Source organism: Rhipicephalus sanguineus, chromosome 2 (assembly GCF_013339695.2).
Source record: "Rhipicephalus sanguineus isolate Rsan-2018 chromosome 2, BIME_Rsan_1.4, whole genome shotgun sequence".
Classification (NCBI taxonomy): domain Eukaryota; kingdom Metazoa; phylum Arthropoda; class Arachnida; order Ixodida; family Ixodidae; genus Rhipicephalus; species Rhipicephalus sanguineus.
This window is the reverse complement of record NC_051177.1, coordinates 197,059,477-197,074,317: the sequence shown is the minus strand read 5'-3', so window position 1 is coordinate 197,074,317 and position 14,841 is coordinate 197,059,477. Positions and strand designations below refer to the sequence as shown.

At 46.6% G+C, this 14,841-nt stretch overlaps 1 protein-coding gene across 1 annotated transcript in view; it reads left to right on the top strand.

Annotated features, from left to right (window-relative positions):
* Positions 1 to 14,486, top strand: part of LOC119383969 (putative exonuclease GOR) — a 28,836-nt gene extending 14,350 nt beyond the window's left edge. Inside the window, exons 3-6 of the mRNA XM_037652253.2 lie at positions 1,037 to 1,150; positions 3,759 to 3,874; positions 11,935 to 12,194; positions 14,199 to 14,486. Of these exons, the coding sequence (XP_037508181.2) occupies positions 1,037 to 1,150; positions 3,759 to 3,874; positions 11,935 to 12,194; positions 14,199 to 14,290 (582 nt within the window). The 3' untranslated portion in view covers positions 14,291 to 14,486. The remainder of the gene's footprint in view (positions 1 to 1,036; positions 1,151 to 3,758; positions 3,875 to 11,934; positions 12,195 to 14,198) is intronic.
* The last annotated feature ends 355 nt before the right edge of the window (positions 14,487 to 14,841 follow it).

Here is a 14,841-nt window from a genome sequence, read left to right as displayed (position 1 = left end):
TTGTCCCATTTTGATTCCAGCTGTTCTAGATGTACTTACGCGCGTTTTGCTCCCGTGAAATTTAATCCAGTTTTGGTTTCTGGATTTGCCTCTTTTAGAAAAAAAAACAAACAAAAACGCCACATATATAATATATGAGAAGACGTAGGGGTATTTGTTAAGCGTATAAGCTGTTAAGCATAGCGATAGTGTTACGAGCTGACGTGAATGACACCAGTCGCTCCAAGTTTCCGTGTATCGACAGGCAGATCACGCTTGCAGTGGTCGCGCGGGTGGCTCTTCGGCCTCACTTGAAACTCGCCACGCGAGCTTTGGTAAGCACCTGTGGGTTAATCACCTTTTAGGGGGCCGACCTATGTGTCTTCAGATAACTGTGCCAATGCAAAATCATTGACCTAGGAACAATCGCAACACGGCGACATTCTGGTCACGTGTCATTTTCAAAAGTTCTGCTTGTCATATGATTTCTGTCTGCCTGAGGCTTTATACTTTTACTCGTAAGAAAATAAAACTATATAGAGGTTGTTTATGAAAAATGCGCAGCGCTGTGTTGCGCTCCCTCTATAGGTTTCTTGGTCGTATTCTTCTGTTGGCAGCGGCTAAGAAGCACAAGTGTATTTGGTAAATTCGTTAAAGCATTGGATGACCACCAGTCTTACAGCTCGGCCGAGATTGTTGGTGCAGTGTATTGCTTCAGTTGGGACCAGTTTAGCCAAACACGCCTTTGAGCCCAAAATGCATTAACCATGCTTCGACTGCAGTTGAAAATCTCTTGGGTTATATGAGCTCAAGGTGCTCTCGGCTAGCGACACCTCGCCGAAGCTACATGATCAAAATAGACGTTTATTCTCTGTCTCTTCTGATTTCCATCAAGATTACCACGAATCCGCTGTGTTTTCATACAAAACTCGGAAGTGGCAAAGCGGAACGTATGCTAGTACATACATGATACACATAGCGTAGTATCTTAAGTTTTAGGGAAGCACTGTCTAGTGCACACCACTGACTCATCTGTGCCTAACCGTATTTTTCGCAGGGTCACGTGTATGACGGCCCTATGCCGAGTGATTTGACGGGCTTTGTGACGACGATTGCCAAGGGCCCACGTGACGACGGCTGCCCTGGGGTTTATGCACTCGACTGTGAAATGGTAAGCACTCTGACCTTTACTGGCAGTACTGCTCAAAATTTGCGGACAAGAATGTGTAGTAACCGTAAAACAGTTCCGCTGCGGACAGATATGAAATATTAGCTGGGGCGAGTACTAGGCTTCGGAAGGCTTGCTTACAGAAGTTTGCCTAGGATCTATCGTTGTAATTGCGTTATCTTCAGTGAAACTAAAGGGTGTCGAATGCCATACTTTGCTTGAACCTTAATTAAAAACATAGGCAGTCAATGCAATCCTTCTTCCTTCGTCTGCGCCTTTGTCCCGTGTTGCACCGCTTTCCTATATTTAAGTATGCACCATCCAGCCCAGCAGCGAGTCTCATTAGTAATACGAAACCACGTGGTGCAGTGCTTCTATTGCAAAGATGTTAAACTGCACGGTTTCATCACAGAAATAATTAAACGTTAAGTGGCGGAACTCTTTTCATTTCACCTCAATAACTAGCTTTTCAAAACGTGGTCCTGTTACGGTTTGCTAGCCGGCGTCTTGCCATCAGGGATAAGGTAGGTGGAGTGTGCGGCTTCACCTACCTGCTTCCAGCTCAGTGCCACGTCGGATACCGTTTTCCTTTGTTTTTTGTAATTACAGGCGTGGTCAAAAGTTCCCTGGCCGCGCTGCCAGAGGATTTCATGGGATAGCGGCCCAGTAGCTTCTGACCACCCCTGTACGTCCACGCGCGTGTGTTTCTCCGTTTGCGTGCATGAACAACTATAAAGGACAATGGGGATAGGCCGCACCACCAGTAGCTATCACGTGTTTCGGTCAACTTAAGATAAAGAAATTTTGACATTTTTTTTTTTTTGAAAAAACAAAACGAAACGAAAGAATTTGAAAAAAAAGAATTTTTTAAAAACGTTGGTAAAGAAAACATCCGAGGGAAAAAGCGATGAGTATGTGCTGTTATTTCATCTAGTAGGCCAAATAGTTTATCAATTTTGCGAGGACAATGTCCGAATACATTGGCGGTGTATTTCCGCCAGTTAAGTTCAGTGTTTCGTGTGTTCTTTTTTTTTCTTCTTTTTTGCATCGACATGAGGCGACGGAATGCATTTACTGCGGTTGTGCAATTCTTTGGAAGTATGAAAGTACAGACGAAACGATGAGGAAAGATGTATCCCATTGGCCCGGAAGACGACGTAGGCGCTGATGACGGTTGACTGTCTTCAGGAGGGCCCAACCCGCTTTGTCACTGTGTGAGCAGGGCAGTCGGCCACGTCGCTGTTCGTTGACAGCAAGCTGCCGTTCCAACGAGGAATTCTGCGGGAGGTTTTGAGTAACCTGCTTTTAAATGCGAACTTTGACAAGAGAGAATGCTGGTGTGGTTTTCAAAAGGAAATGAGAAAGGCATAAATTTTCCCGCAAACATTGCGAATGCCACGATTCATGTAATGCTGAAAGATGAAGCAGTGATATTATCGTTATTAGACGCAGGCGTTTCCTCCTCCATTGTTGTTGTAACTGCTGTGTGTGTGTTTTGCACTGTTTTACTCGTAATCAGGCACTCGTATCAACATGCCAAGCCTTCAGTATAGCTTCTCGCCCACATTAGCATATCGTCTGCTTTCTGGAAGAAACATGGACGCCTTCAACAAAATTAAAATGGCGGTGTGCAGTTAACTGAAACTTTTTACCAGCGAATTCAGTATTGTCTCACGTGATTCGGGGGTCCTCGAGTCGACTTGTCGGTGTTTGTACCTACAGTGGTTGTCCTAATAGTTTTGGAATAGTTCAAGTCCGCAAGTATGCGCAATAAATAGAGTGCGAACATGGGCCGCCGGTTTTGCACGATGTTTTTAAAAATCCAGCAACACCGCAACACACAGTACAAGGGAGGCCACAGGCGAAACAGCGTTTGGTGTCTTCCCTCCTTTATCCAGGGTACTGCGCTGCTACTCGTATTGCGCTGCTACCAGGGTATTGCGTGCTACTACCCAACATAAACTTGGGGTAAGCTCGATGCCGTAGCCGTACTAGTAGTGTCCATAATGGATGTAAAATGCCAGAAGTTATGTATATATAGCGAGCTGGTTCTACTTGAACCATGTGTTACTTAGCACTCTGCGAAGAGTCCTGCGCATGGGAAGCAAAAAAAAGGATCCTGTATTCCAAACGCTTGACTTGGTTCTGTATAGAGTGCCGTGTTATGATAAATTTGCTAAGATGCTGAATACTGTAGAATACTGCAGAGTATCAACATTTGTTGATCGCGTGTACAGGCGGAACAATCTGTACATTTGTATACTCTCCTAGTTGTCAGTATTTCTTTACTTTCGTTTGATTTCTACGCATAGAGAACATTGAATACTGAAATTCGAGCAGAAGCTAGTGCTTAATAATTGAAGTCATCGAATATTCACCGGAGATTAGCGAAAACAGCTGTTTGTCATTCGAAATGTACTTGAGTCGATTCGTATGAAGCTTGGTCTGAAATTACTATTCGCTCAGCTATAAAAATTAGAGAGAGCTTGTTGCGTTATGAAATGCGTTCTCTTGTGGTTCATTCTGTGAAGGTTCAACTGTATCTTACAAACCTCACGGTACACACTGCCACGACCCCAGGCCACACGTGTAAAAGTCTTTCTTTGTGCAGTGCTGCACGACGAAAGGCTTCGAGCTGATAAGAGTGTCGGTAGTTGGCTGGGACTTCGAGCCTGTGTACGACACGCTGGTCAAGCCACAGGGGAAGATCCTGGACTACAAAACAGAGTGAGTGAGTGCGTGCGTGGTGTGTTTGTGAGGGAGAGAGTCGAAGTGAATGTCATCTTGTGTATAGATGATCCTGGCACCACAACCAATTGTTCATTAAGGCGACAGCGTTGAAGAGCTCGTTTCGCGGAAATTCCGGTGTCGGCGTCGTTGGGTGTGAGCGACAAATCGCGCGCTTGTCCTTAAGCGAAAATTCGAGATAGATGCGAATGAGTAAATAATAAAAAATTTTCGGTCCGGGTAAGAATCGAACCCAGAACTTCTACGTGGCAAGCAGCTGCTCTACCACGGAGCCACGCCAGTGCTTGAAACTGCTTCGTAAAAAACGCTAAAGAATGTCATGTAGTGGGAGAAGTCTCCATAACGCATGTAAAAATTGGGGATGCTTATGCTTCGCCTTTAAGAGTTGAACGCGATAGCGATACCCGACCCTATCCTCATCGTGCTCGGTTTCATTTGTCATTATGTTCAGTCGCCCAGTCTCACACACACACACGCACACACACTCTACATACCTATAGTAAAGGTAAAAGTTTCCGCCCTCTTCAACAGCACTTTTATGACAACAATGTACCCACTACGTGTGTGTAAGAGAATGCACGAACTAATGTGTATGCCCTTTGTGATGAGTGGCATGCTTTAAACCAGCAGCAATTACGCGCGTGATACTTTTTCGAAGTTGCGATGCACTCACTACGTGTTCGTAAGGGAATGCGCGCAGTATTGTGTGTGCCTTTTGTAAGGGGTGGCCGGCTTTAAACCACCAACTCGTTATGAAGTTCCCATGGTGTGACTCCCGATAGCAATATAAGCTTGTACCCCGTTTTACTGCGATATTACATCTCGTACTGTGACTACCTGTACACAGGAGGACGCGTATGTTTGTGAAGCGTTAAACTGAATTTCAGTGCAGTCCCATGCGATGGAGTGGCTATGTGGTAGAAACCTTACTTGCCACGCAGACGGCTTGGGTTCGATTTTTTTAATTTATTTCATACAAGACGATTATTTTTCGCTCACAACCAACGACGCCAACACCGACGCCGACACTGGAATTTCTGCGGAACGAGCTTTTTAACGCTGTCGCGTTAATATTGCGGGCAGAATCGCACCAGGCGTCAAAACGTGTGAATTGCTAAGAGTGGGTGGTTTAAAGCTGCCCACCCATTACAGCTGCACAGATGCGCGTGGCACCTAACGGACGCGTAGTGGGTGTTTCGCCAATTTGCAAAAGAAAGCATTATGGAGTAGTGGGCAATTAGCAACTGCACATGCTGTAGACATTCCTGAATAGTTTCAAACGGCCAGTGTTACGTGCACAAACGTTCCTTTCCTTGCGGCACGGCTGGGGGGGGGGGGGGGCGATTACGCTATCGCGTTCTGACTTATAGTTTCCCATGATGCAACCCTTCGTAAATTGTCTTTAAATTTAACGATTTCGTTATGGGAATTTACAAAAGTTTCGTCAAGTTTCGTGAAAAAAATTGGCGAAGCTTGCACTAAGCCGCGCAAGGCATGAAACATCGAAACTAGACGAAATCTGAAGACTAATCTGGATGCTTCTAGGTTGTTTCTAGTCCTTAGCTAGGTGATTTAGGTTGTTTTTAAGTTGCCTATAGGTCGTTACTAGGTTTTAGCTACGTTATGCTAGGCTGTTTCTACACTGATTCTCAGCGCAGAGAGGTTCGAGTTAAAGAGACAGTCACAGACACGACACGGATGTCCAAACAAGAGATACATAACCTCGCGCTGAAACCAAGCGTACGCACCTCTCATAGATCTACGGGCAGGTCGTCGTTGGCGTAGGCCTTCCATCGCTTCGGGGTCTTCTCGAAGCCGCCGCTGCCTTTCCCGTTTCCTAGTATACTCTTGTTGCATGTACTCGGGGTCTTCGGCTCGCTGCCGTCGCTTCGCAGCCATTCCTTGGCATAACTGTTGACTTCATTTTTAGTACACCAGTGGTGAGTAGAGGGATTTACCCAATTTCTGTGGCACATACCCGTTTATGATGACGATAGTTTTCGCGTAGGCCGCATGGTACATACCCGTAGGCCGCATAAATTGCGGCTAGCTTAGACAGCTTCGCTGGTAAAAGCTTCGTATGCGGTCGTTCCACGTAACTTGAGCCATTGCTTTTAAAATGAAAGGCGCATCGCAAGCGAATTGAACCGAACGCATACTATTCACACTAGCCCAAAATAACTAAGGATATTTTTTTTATCCTTAACTGACTCATTATGTTTCATTAATCAACTTTTTAATTATTGGCTGAAGACTCGCAGTGTGTAGGCAGAGTTGCAGAGCACCTTGGGAAACTACCAATTGAATTGTTCGATACCTTTCACGTAGGTATTTTTTTCTGCGTTCTAAAGAATGCCCGTGAAAGAGTGAAAAGGAAAAAAAATCACAGCATATCCACGGAGTGAATGATAATGAGTGGGCGAAGCTGCGGAGGTTCATCGGTAAACCGTGAATCTTCCGTGAATTCTGCCCAGTACATCATCACCGACGTGAGATCGGGCGCGTTTATACTAAAGGTTCGGTAAGTTATGACGACTTGCAGCTCACTTTAATTTTACATGTACGCTGTGAATTTTCATTGTTTAGAAAACCATTGCTTTAGAAAACATCTGGCGTCTTTCGTGAAGCAGCTAGCGTCTTTTCGTTTTGCTTTAGAAACATCTGGCGTTCTTTCGTTTTGCTTTAGAAACATCTGGCGTTCTTTCGTTTTGCTTTAGAAACATCTGGCGTTCTTTCGTTTTGCTTTTAGAAAACATCTGGCGTCTTTCGTTGGTTTATTTCATCAATCAACGGCGTTTTGAACAAAATTTTTATTGTTTAATCGCGCACAGGAGAAATCTCACCAGGCACTACCTTGGAGGTAAACAATGGCTGCTAATGGGAATGAGAGACAGAAGAAGCCGGCTTTTAGCTAACACTTACACTTCTACTTCTACTAACGTTTCCTATTGGAACACGCCAATGGCTGCTAATGGGGAATGAGAGACAGAAGAATTCGGCTTTTAGTTAACGCGCACGCTGCGAATTTTTTATTGTTCAACAACGCACGGGAAAAATCTCCCACCGGCACCACCTTACAGGTCAAGATCTGGTACTAGCGTTACGACTGCTTACGCACTACGACTACGACAACTACGAGGGACGAACGGGTGCCGCTTTAAGGAGCTTCGCCCCTAAAAGCCATGACGGACCATTTGCGCACTGCTATCGTGCTGCACTCAAGCGTTTCCGCAAACGTTGTTTGCGAAATACTGCGATACAGCGAGGCTGTGGTTGCGGGGAAGCGGCAGTGTTTTGATGGTGGGCGTCACCTGGGCCTCCGGCTTTCGTAGGATGACGGCGCAAATGAGTTGCTGGCCGAGCGCTGTCGAGGCGAGAAAACACTCATAAAACTCTGCAGGCGACCTGGCTCTCCAGTTGCACTCTTCAAAGTTGTTAGACAGCGCCATATGTCGGCAAACTGATGAGTCGACTCGCTCAGACTCGGATCGAGCCGCGAGTCTAAGTGAGTCCTGGTGAGGGATATTTTGGTGAGTTTGAGTAGAGTTCGAGTGAGTTCGGTTGTGAAAAATGTTAGTGAGTCCGAGTGAGCGAAAAATATATTTCTTGAGTGAGTCTGGGTGAGCTGCACATTTTTTGCTGACCTATGATCCTATCTACTAAACTTTCAGTATTACTATCAGCCTTATGTCGGCTCACGTATACTCACACATACGTCAACGCACTAGCGTTCACACGCCGGCTCAGTATGTATTAACAGGGGCACCCCCTTTCCCCTGCCCCCGCAAACTCTTTCACGGGAATTTCTTGATAAAAGTTTCTCGTGTGAGTCCTCTTTCAATAAAAATGACCTTACTGGGTTGCAACCACTCATAACTCGTATGGGAAGGTATGAGATCAGAAGGTGCCAAGTAGAGCACCGATTATGCGAGATATTGGTGTTAAAGGGCATCGACAACAAGGTCGGAAAAGCTAATTATACGCTATCATACTCATGAGTCGACTCACTCAGACTCGGATCGAGCTGTGAGTCTGAGTCTGAGCGAGTCCGAGTGAGTAATATGTTAGTGAGTATGAGTCCGAATGAGTCCGGTTGAGAAAGCCTTGCGAGTCCGAGCGAGTTCGGTTGGAGAAAATTTTGGGGAATGAGTCCGAGTGGGCCCTAAGGGCAAAACATATTTCGCGAGTGAGTCGGAGCGAACTCCAAATTTTTGCTGACGTATGGACAGCGCTCCTCCTGTGTCCTTATTTTTCTGTGTGCCTTCGTTTTCGCGCTGGCATGTTAAGTATGAATAGTATGCGCTCGGTTCAATTCGCTACCGACGCGCCTTTCATTTTTAGGGCGCCGCGGTGGCTGTATTTTCGATGGAGGCTGAAATGTTTGAGGCCCGTGTGCTCAGATTTTGGCGCACGTTAAAGAACCCCAGGTGGTCGAAATTTCCGGAGCCCTCCACTACGGCATCCCTCATAATCATATCGTGGTTTTGGAACGTTAAACCCCAGATATTATTATTCATTTTTAAAGCCCTTGTTCAAGTTACATGGGACGACCTGTATTCATCATCATCATCAGCATCATCACCATCATCATCATCATCAGCCTGTCTACGCCCACTGCAGGACAAAGGCCTCTCCCACGTTCCGCCAATCAACCCGGTCCTGTGCTTTCTGTTGCCACGTTATACCTACAAACTTCTTAATCTCATCTACCCACCTAATTTTCTGTCTTCCCCTCACGCGTTTGCCCTCTCTTGGAATCCAGTCAGTTACCCTTAATGACCACCGGTTATCCTGCCGACGTGCTACGTGCCCTGCCCATATCCATTTCTTCTTCTTAATTTCAACTATGATATCCTTAACCCCCGTTTGTTCCCTTGAGGACGACGCAGCGAGCGATGGAAAGGAAAATGATAGGTGTAACCTTAAGAGACAGGAAGAGAGCAGAGTGGGTCAGGGAACGACCTGTATTATATGACCTTTATGAATGGAAAACAAAAAACAAAGGAGGTGGTGGATAGCGGTGACACGTATGTTTACCACAGAAAGACACGGCCATATTTTTATTGTCGCGACTGTAAAATGAAAAAAAAAAACAACAAAAGAACATGGTTGATCGCGCCGTCATAGGAATCGGTATAACACGAAAGTGAAACGTGTCCTTACAAAAGTAGTTCAATGTTCATTGTACATTGATAACTGAGAGCTTGCACAATGTCTGCTGGTGTATGGTGGCTATAGCACCGTTTAATGTGGACGCACCTACGTTGACTCCTGGTGGCACAGCTCCATCCCGATGACTAACGTTAATGATCAAGATTAAACCTTTGTGGTAGCTGAAGTAAACATAAATCCGAACAGAGCTTATGGTGAATGCCGCGCAAAGATGACGTCAACAAGCACATAATCACTAGTACTCGATATGCGCTCATAGAAAGCGCCGTCATTTGAGGAAATAAACGGCAAGGTGTGAGCTCTCAAGTAATTGGGTAACCTACACTTCTGCTCATGCATACGTTGCCACACAGCGCTTCAGAAACGCGAGAGGCATAGCTCGTAGCTTGAACCGTTAACGCGCGAAGGCGTCCCGCTGCCCGCTGGCGTCTCTCAGTGCAACAAAGCACTCACTCAAACTGTATTGAAACGAAATGGTGTGGAAATCGGGGAGCCAGCCTCCGCAGCGCTGAGTAGGGCGCCTCGATGCCAGCGTTCCTCCAGCGAAGGAACATAGTTTCCTAATAATACACTAGAGGGAACACTGGCGCTAGTGTCAATTGGTACATTCGACTGGTAATTTTCGAGCGTTCCAGAGCGCTCTGGCGACGCTTGTCACCTTTGGCTGGTCGAAATCGAGCATTCTGAATACGTTCGGCTGGTTCTTTCAGAGCACCACGCTCCTACTTAGAGCGCTCTGAGGCGCTCTCACTTTTATCTCGGAGCGTGACCGAGATCTGATCACGTGACTCCCACACCTCGTCTGTTTGCAACAGATGATGTGTTGACGCGTATCCTCTTCCGGCTTCAGATTGCTCTGGCGAGCGGCTGCACGTTCGGCTCGGATCACCAGCGAGCTCCGTGTTGTTGCAATCTGAGTCAGACTTCAGTGGCGCCCCGCCGAATGTGCCTAATGGGAGCTGCAACGCAAGGCGCTTCAGCCAGCATGGGAATGATGGGTAGTACACGGATTTCTCTAAGCTTCGTTCTTTCGACCCCGCTTGCATCCGTGGGGTCTGCAACCACTCTGTCGCAAGACGAAGTTCAGCAAACGTTCAGCAGTTCCACTGCACTACCTTGACCTTTTTAGGCTCACCAATTCAAATCGGGTCATGACTTTCACAACTGTCCATTCTTTTATCCGAAATGAGCGCAAAAACACAGCAATTGTAAAGACGTTTATTAGCGGGCGCTCGGCGACGATACACGACAGCGACAGTCAAGGCGGGGCCCACTCTCAACACGAGCTGCGTTCTCTCCGAAAAGAGCCAAAGAGGGCGACCCACTAGAAGGGGCTGGAAAGAACGACCCACTGCACAGTTCCAAGGCTTCGCTACACGATAAACAAAGCCACAAGTGCGTCCGAAGCCGTAAGCACGAAGATTATGCAAGTCCGTGTAATGCCCATCATTCCCATGGCGGCTGAACGATCGCAGTGCCAGAGTTCCCTCTAGTAAATATTGTAGGAAACTCCATGCGAAGGAAAGCTGGCATCGGGGCGCCCAAGCGCCGAGACTACCGAAGCGCTCCGTGTCGGCGCTCGTTAGTGTCATGGTGCAGTAGTTCACTTCACCTCTTCAAGACGGCTACTTCGCTCCCGCCAAGAAGGTCATTGTGGAAGGGAGATCTGAAAAATATAAGGCGCGCTTGTAAAGGCTCTTGCATGGGGTGGGAAAGTGTGTTCGATGTCTGGAAATAAAGAAGAAAACAAAAGCGTTGTGGCGCAATGGGGGAAAGCGCCCGACTCTCATCGTAGCGGACCGAGAGGTCATGGGTTCGACTCCCAGTTTATCCAAAGTAACGAAACTTTTTCTTCTATTTTATTGCGATAGCAATTATATGGGCAGTCTCGGTTGGAAAATGTCCGTCCCCGTCGCCGTCATGCACCGTATATGTATAAGTATGTATATATATATAAAAGCCCCAAAGAAAAAATAATTCAGAAAAATACTTCCGAAGCGCGGAATCGAACCAGGGACCTCTTGCTCCGCAGCGAGTGGCGCTAGCCACTACGCCACGGAACGCAGGTCCTCCGCGTAGCTAACGGCGAGCGTTATATACACACCCTTTGCCGCTGGACGGACTCAGAGATGGCCGGCGCTCATAAGCGTTTCTTCATTACCAGCGAGATGGCGCTAGGAGCGCGACGAGCGCATTTAAAAGTCGTTGGCGAGCTCGCTCGCTTCTTCTTATATTTGCGCAAGGAGAACCATGGCCTTCCGCTGTCTGCTCGCGCGGTTTTCTCGTGGTGAGGGCAAGAGGGATGTTTCAAGCTTTAACCGTGATGTCCGCGCTCATGTTACGGAGCGCCGCTAAACGACGCCGCTGAACGAACAAACAGAAGATGAGCGCGAACTATCAAGTGTCACAGCTCGACACTTGAAGCACGCTAGTTTCCTTCGCTGCTTCGGCCGCCTTTGTAACATGAGCGCTGTTAAAACTGAGAGTATCCATTGGCGAGCCTCACTTCGTATAGCATTAGTTTCTTGCTATCTCATTCATTGCTTCGCCCTTGCGGCGAAACTGTGATTTTTTTTTTTGTCATCTGTTCGTGTGCATTTTAAGGACGTAATATCCGGGACGGAAATGATGTCAGCGAAGTCTTGGTGGACCCCGGCATAAAATGTTTTCGTGTTAATATATCGTTTATTTGACATTTCAATTCCTGTTCATCAGTAATGTAAAAATAACGACTTTACCATATCAACAGTATATGCAACAAATTACATGATCGAAACCTGTGTCTTTAAGTATAACGAGCGTGCTTTCATTCTCGAGGTAAATGTGACGCTGCTATATTTTGTGCTCATCCCATCCTTGCCTCACAGGTTCAGCGGCTTGACAGAGGAGGATATGGTTGGTGTGGACACGACCCTGGCGGATGTGCAGGCAGCCCTGCTGGAACGCTTCTCGGCCGAAACCTTGCTCCTCGGTCACAGCCTCGACTCGGACTTTCGCGCCCTGCGGCTAATCCACACAAATGTCGTCGACACGTGCGTCGTGTTTCCGCACAATAGGGGCTTCCCTTACAAGCGAGCATTGCGCCACATTGTGAAACAATACCTGGACAAGTCCATTCAAGACGGAGGTGATTCTTGTTGGTGGGCTAGTTGAAGGCGGCTCGCTTTTTCTTTTCTTTTTGTCCTGTCAGGAGAAGCGTGGCAAGCGCTAACCTCACACGCTTGCAGACTCTAGGATGCTGAAAAAAGCCCAGTTTTAGGCGCCTGCTTATGATCGTCTGGTCAGAAGAAATATTTTACGAGTTTTTATTGGTTTCTCGTTCAGTCTATAAAACTCATTGCAAACAATACCGAAGATGACCAAGTCTTCGTAACTCCGCAACTATTTTTCTTTCAATGCTAAGGCCTGTCGGCGCACCTGGGACACCAGCTGTAAAATAAATGTATAAGAACTGTATGAGAACTGTATTTCCGCTACGGCACTGCTATTTTTTAAGGTCTAAATATCAGGCGAGTCTGCACACTCGCGGCACACCGTAGTTGCTCAGCGGTTCGGGAAGGTTGCGTCTAGCGCGCACTTTACTTGTGACGCTTCTCACGGACAACCTGGCTTAGATACAGTCCGGAAACAATCTCGTATTCTGCTCTGCTTGTTGTTGTTAACCTCTCCTTTCAGTTCTCTTTTATGCCCATTTCCTCCTTTCTCCAGCGAAGGGTGGTCAGCCAGTGGAAGAATGGCCCCCTGTCTTTCCTTCTGTTGCTTCCTCCTATATATTAGCTTTCAGGATGCCATAGTTTGCATTTATGTTTACGCGTCCAAGTTATTTGCAAAGCTATGCGCTTGTTAGTGTTCAATAATAAGCTCGCGTCTCAGGTAAAGAACATCCGTAACACACACCCATTATTGCGCGATCCTGGTGTAACTCATTGTGCTTTGCTTATAAACTTTTGCATTCTTTACGATAGAACATTGCTCACTTCAAATTACACCAGTTGGTTAGTCACGGGGGTCACAGTAGTTCGTCTCAAAATCTAACTGAATGTCCATACCCTAGACAGTGATTTAGTGCGTTGTGACTGAATGAAGCCATATTTACGTGTTTCGGCCTAATTGTAAACGGTATAATGGCGGACAATGTAAGAGTGAGAGCATTTTCCGTGATATTCTGTATAATTTTTTTATTCATCCAGCAGCTTTCTCACCGGCCCGGGAGTGGGGGGGTGGACGGGGGTGTGAATGAGAAGCAAGCCGGACTAACTATGTACTGTGAATTGAGAGTGACGTACACAAAATAATTCAGTCGTTGTCTTGCTCGAAATTTGGAAGTTTCTTTGTGCAAAGTTCATTCTAACATTCTACTGCATATTCTAAAAGAACTGCAGCCTCTAATTAGGGCTGCTACTAAGGTATGCGGTCCAGGGGTGTGAAGCCAAGGTCTGTCCCCGTCCCCTGCTCAAAAGGTTGAGGGGGATAAGCAGTCAATTGCCCCGCCCAAGAATCCATTGTCACAAACAAGGTCGGCAAATCCCAGCCGTGTTAATCCATTTAGCGTCAACAGACTGCTAATTATGAATTCATTAGTTACTGTTCATCGAAAACATTAATTACTGCTAATACTTGCCAGTTCTCATTTGTGCTATATTTTGATAAGTTCTTTCCAGGGCAGATTAAACAAGTCAGAATTGCAGAACGTCCTACTCTTTGTTGATTTAGGTTCTGTTATTCTGTAATATAATACTCATAAGGTTATCGAGCGTGTGTGATCTAGGTAGTCCATCTCGCATGTAACGAAGGTGTCATTTCAGTTGTATGATTTGTGCAGTATATTGAAAAAGATGACAGGGGTGTTTTGCAGACAGTCAGGAAGGCCGTATCTACATACTCCACTCAATGCAGGCTGTTCGCTATTGCGAAATTCAAGCGGAGTAGGAGCCTGCCAGGCCTCGATGCCCTTCCCTTTTGCTTCGGTTTCTCTAACCGATACAGAAGTAATGTGTCTTTTTGCTTTCAAGCCATGCATGTCATGTAAAAACAAGTTATTGTTCTTTATTTGTTCTTCGATGTGGTGCTCAAGGTAAGAGCGTGGACGTCCGTATTTGTAACTCATAACCAGACTTTTCATTGTGCGCAGAGGACGGTCATAACAGCCAGGAAGATGCAGCCGCCTGTATGGAGCTCATGCTCTGGAAAGTGCGCCAAGGCCTCAACGAGGATGTTCTGTAAAGGTGCGGATGCCTACCGCTCCAGCCTCAAAAAAAAAAAATCGTTTGATCAATTTCGCAGGGAAACAAGTGTGCCGTGATCTCTGAGGCCCCGAAAGACCTGCGCATCCGACGAGGATAACTTTTGACGACTCGCGTCCCCTGCGACGAATGAATAAATGAGAGCACCACGAAAACGCCTGCAGTGGCTTTTGATTTTCCTCGATTCAACGCGGTCCACGCACCTGAGTTAGAGACAGTTCGCTAGTACCTTTCACATTGCGTTAGGCTCAAGGCTGGCCATTTCGAGCGCTAGGGAAGACATTCCTTCTATTTCTGTAGAAGGCTGCGCCAGGGATAACACATTTTTATATTTAAAGAATTCTTCAGGCGTGCTGCATTTTAACGTGCAGTTGTCGCGCTACAACGCAACATTGAGCGAGGAATGAAACGGCTCGAACAAACTGGGAAGTTCGGAAAAAGATTGACTTGGCGAATCTCGGTCAAGCCGAGATTGGCCCGCAAGCTAAGGCTCTGATAAGAGAAGAGGTGGTCCAGCTTCGGAAACTTCAC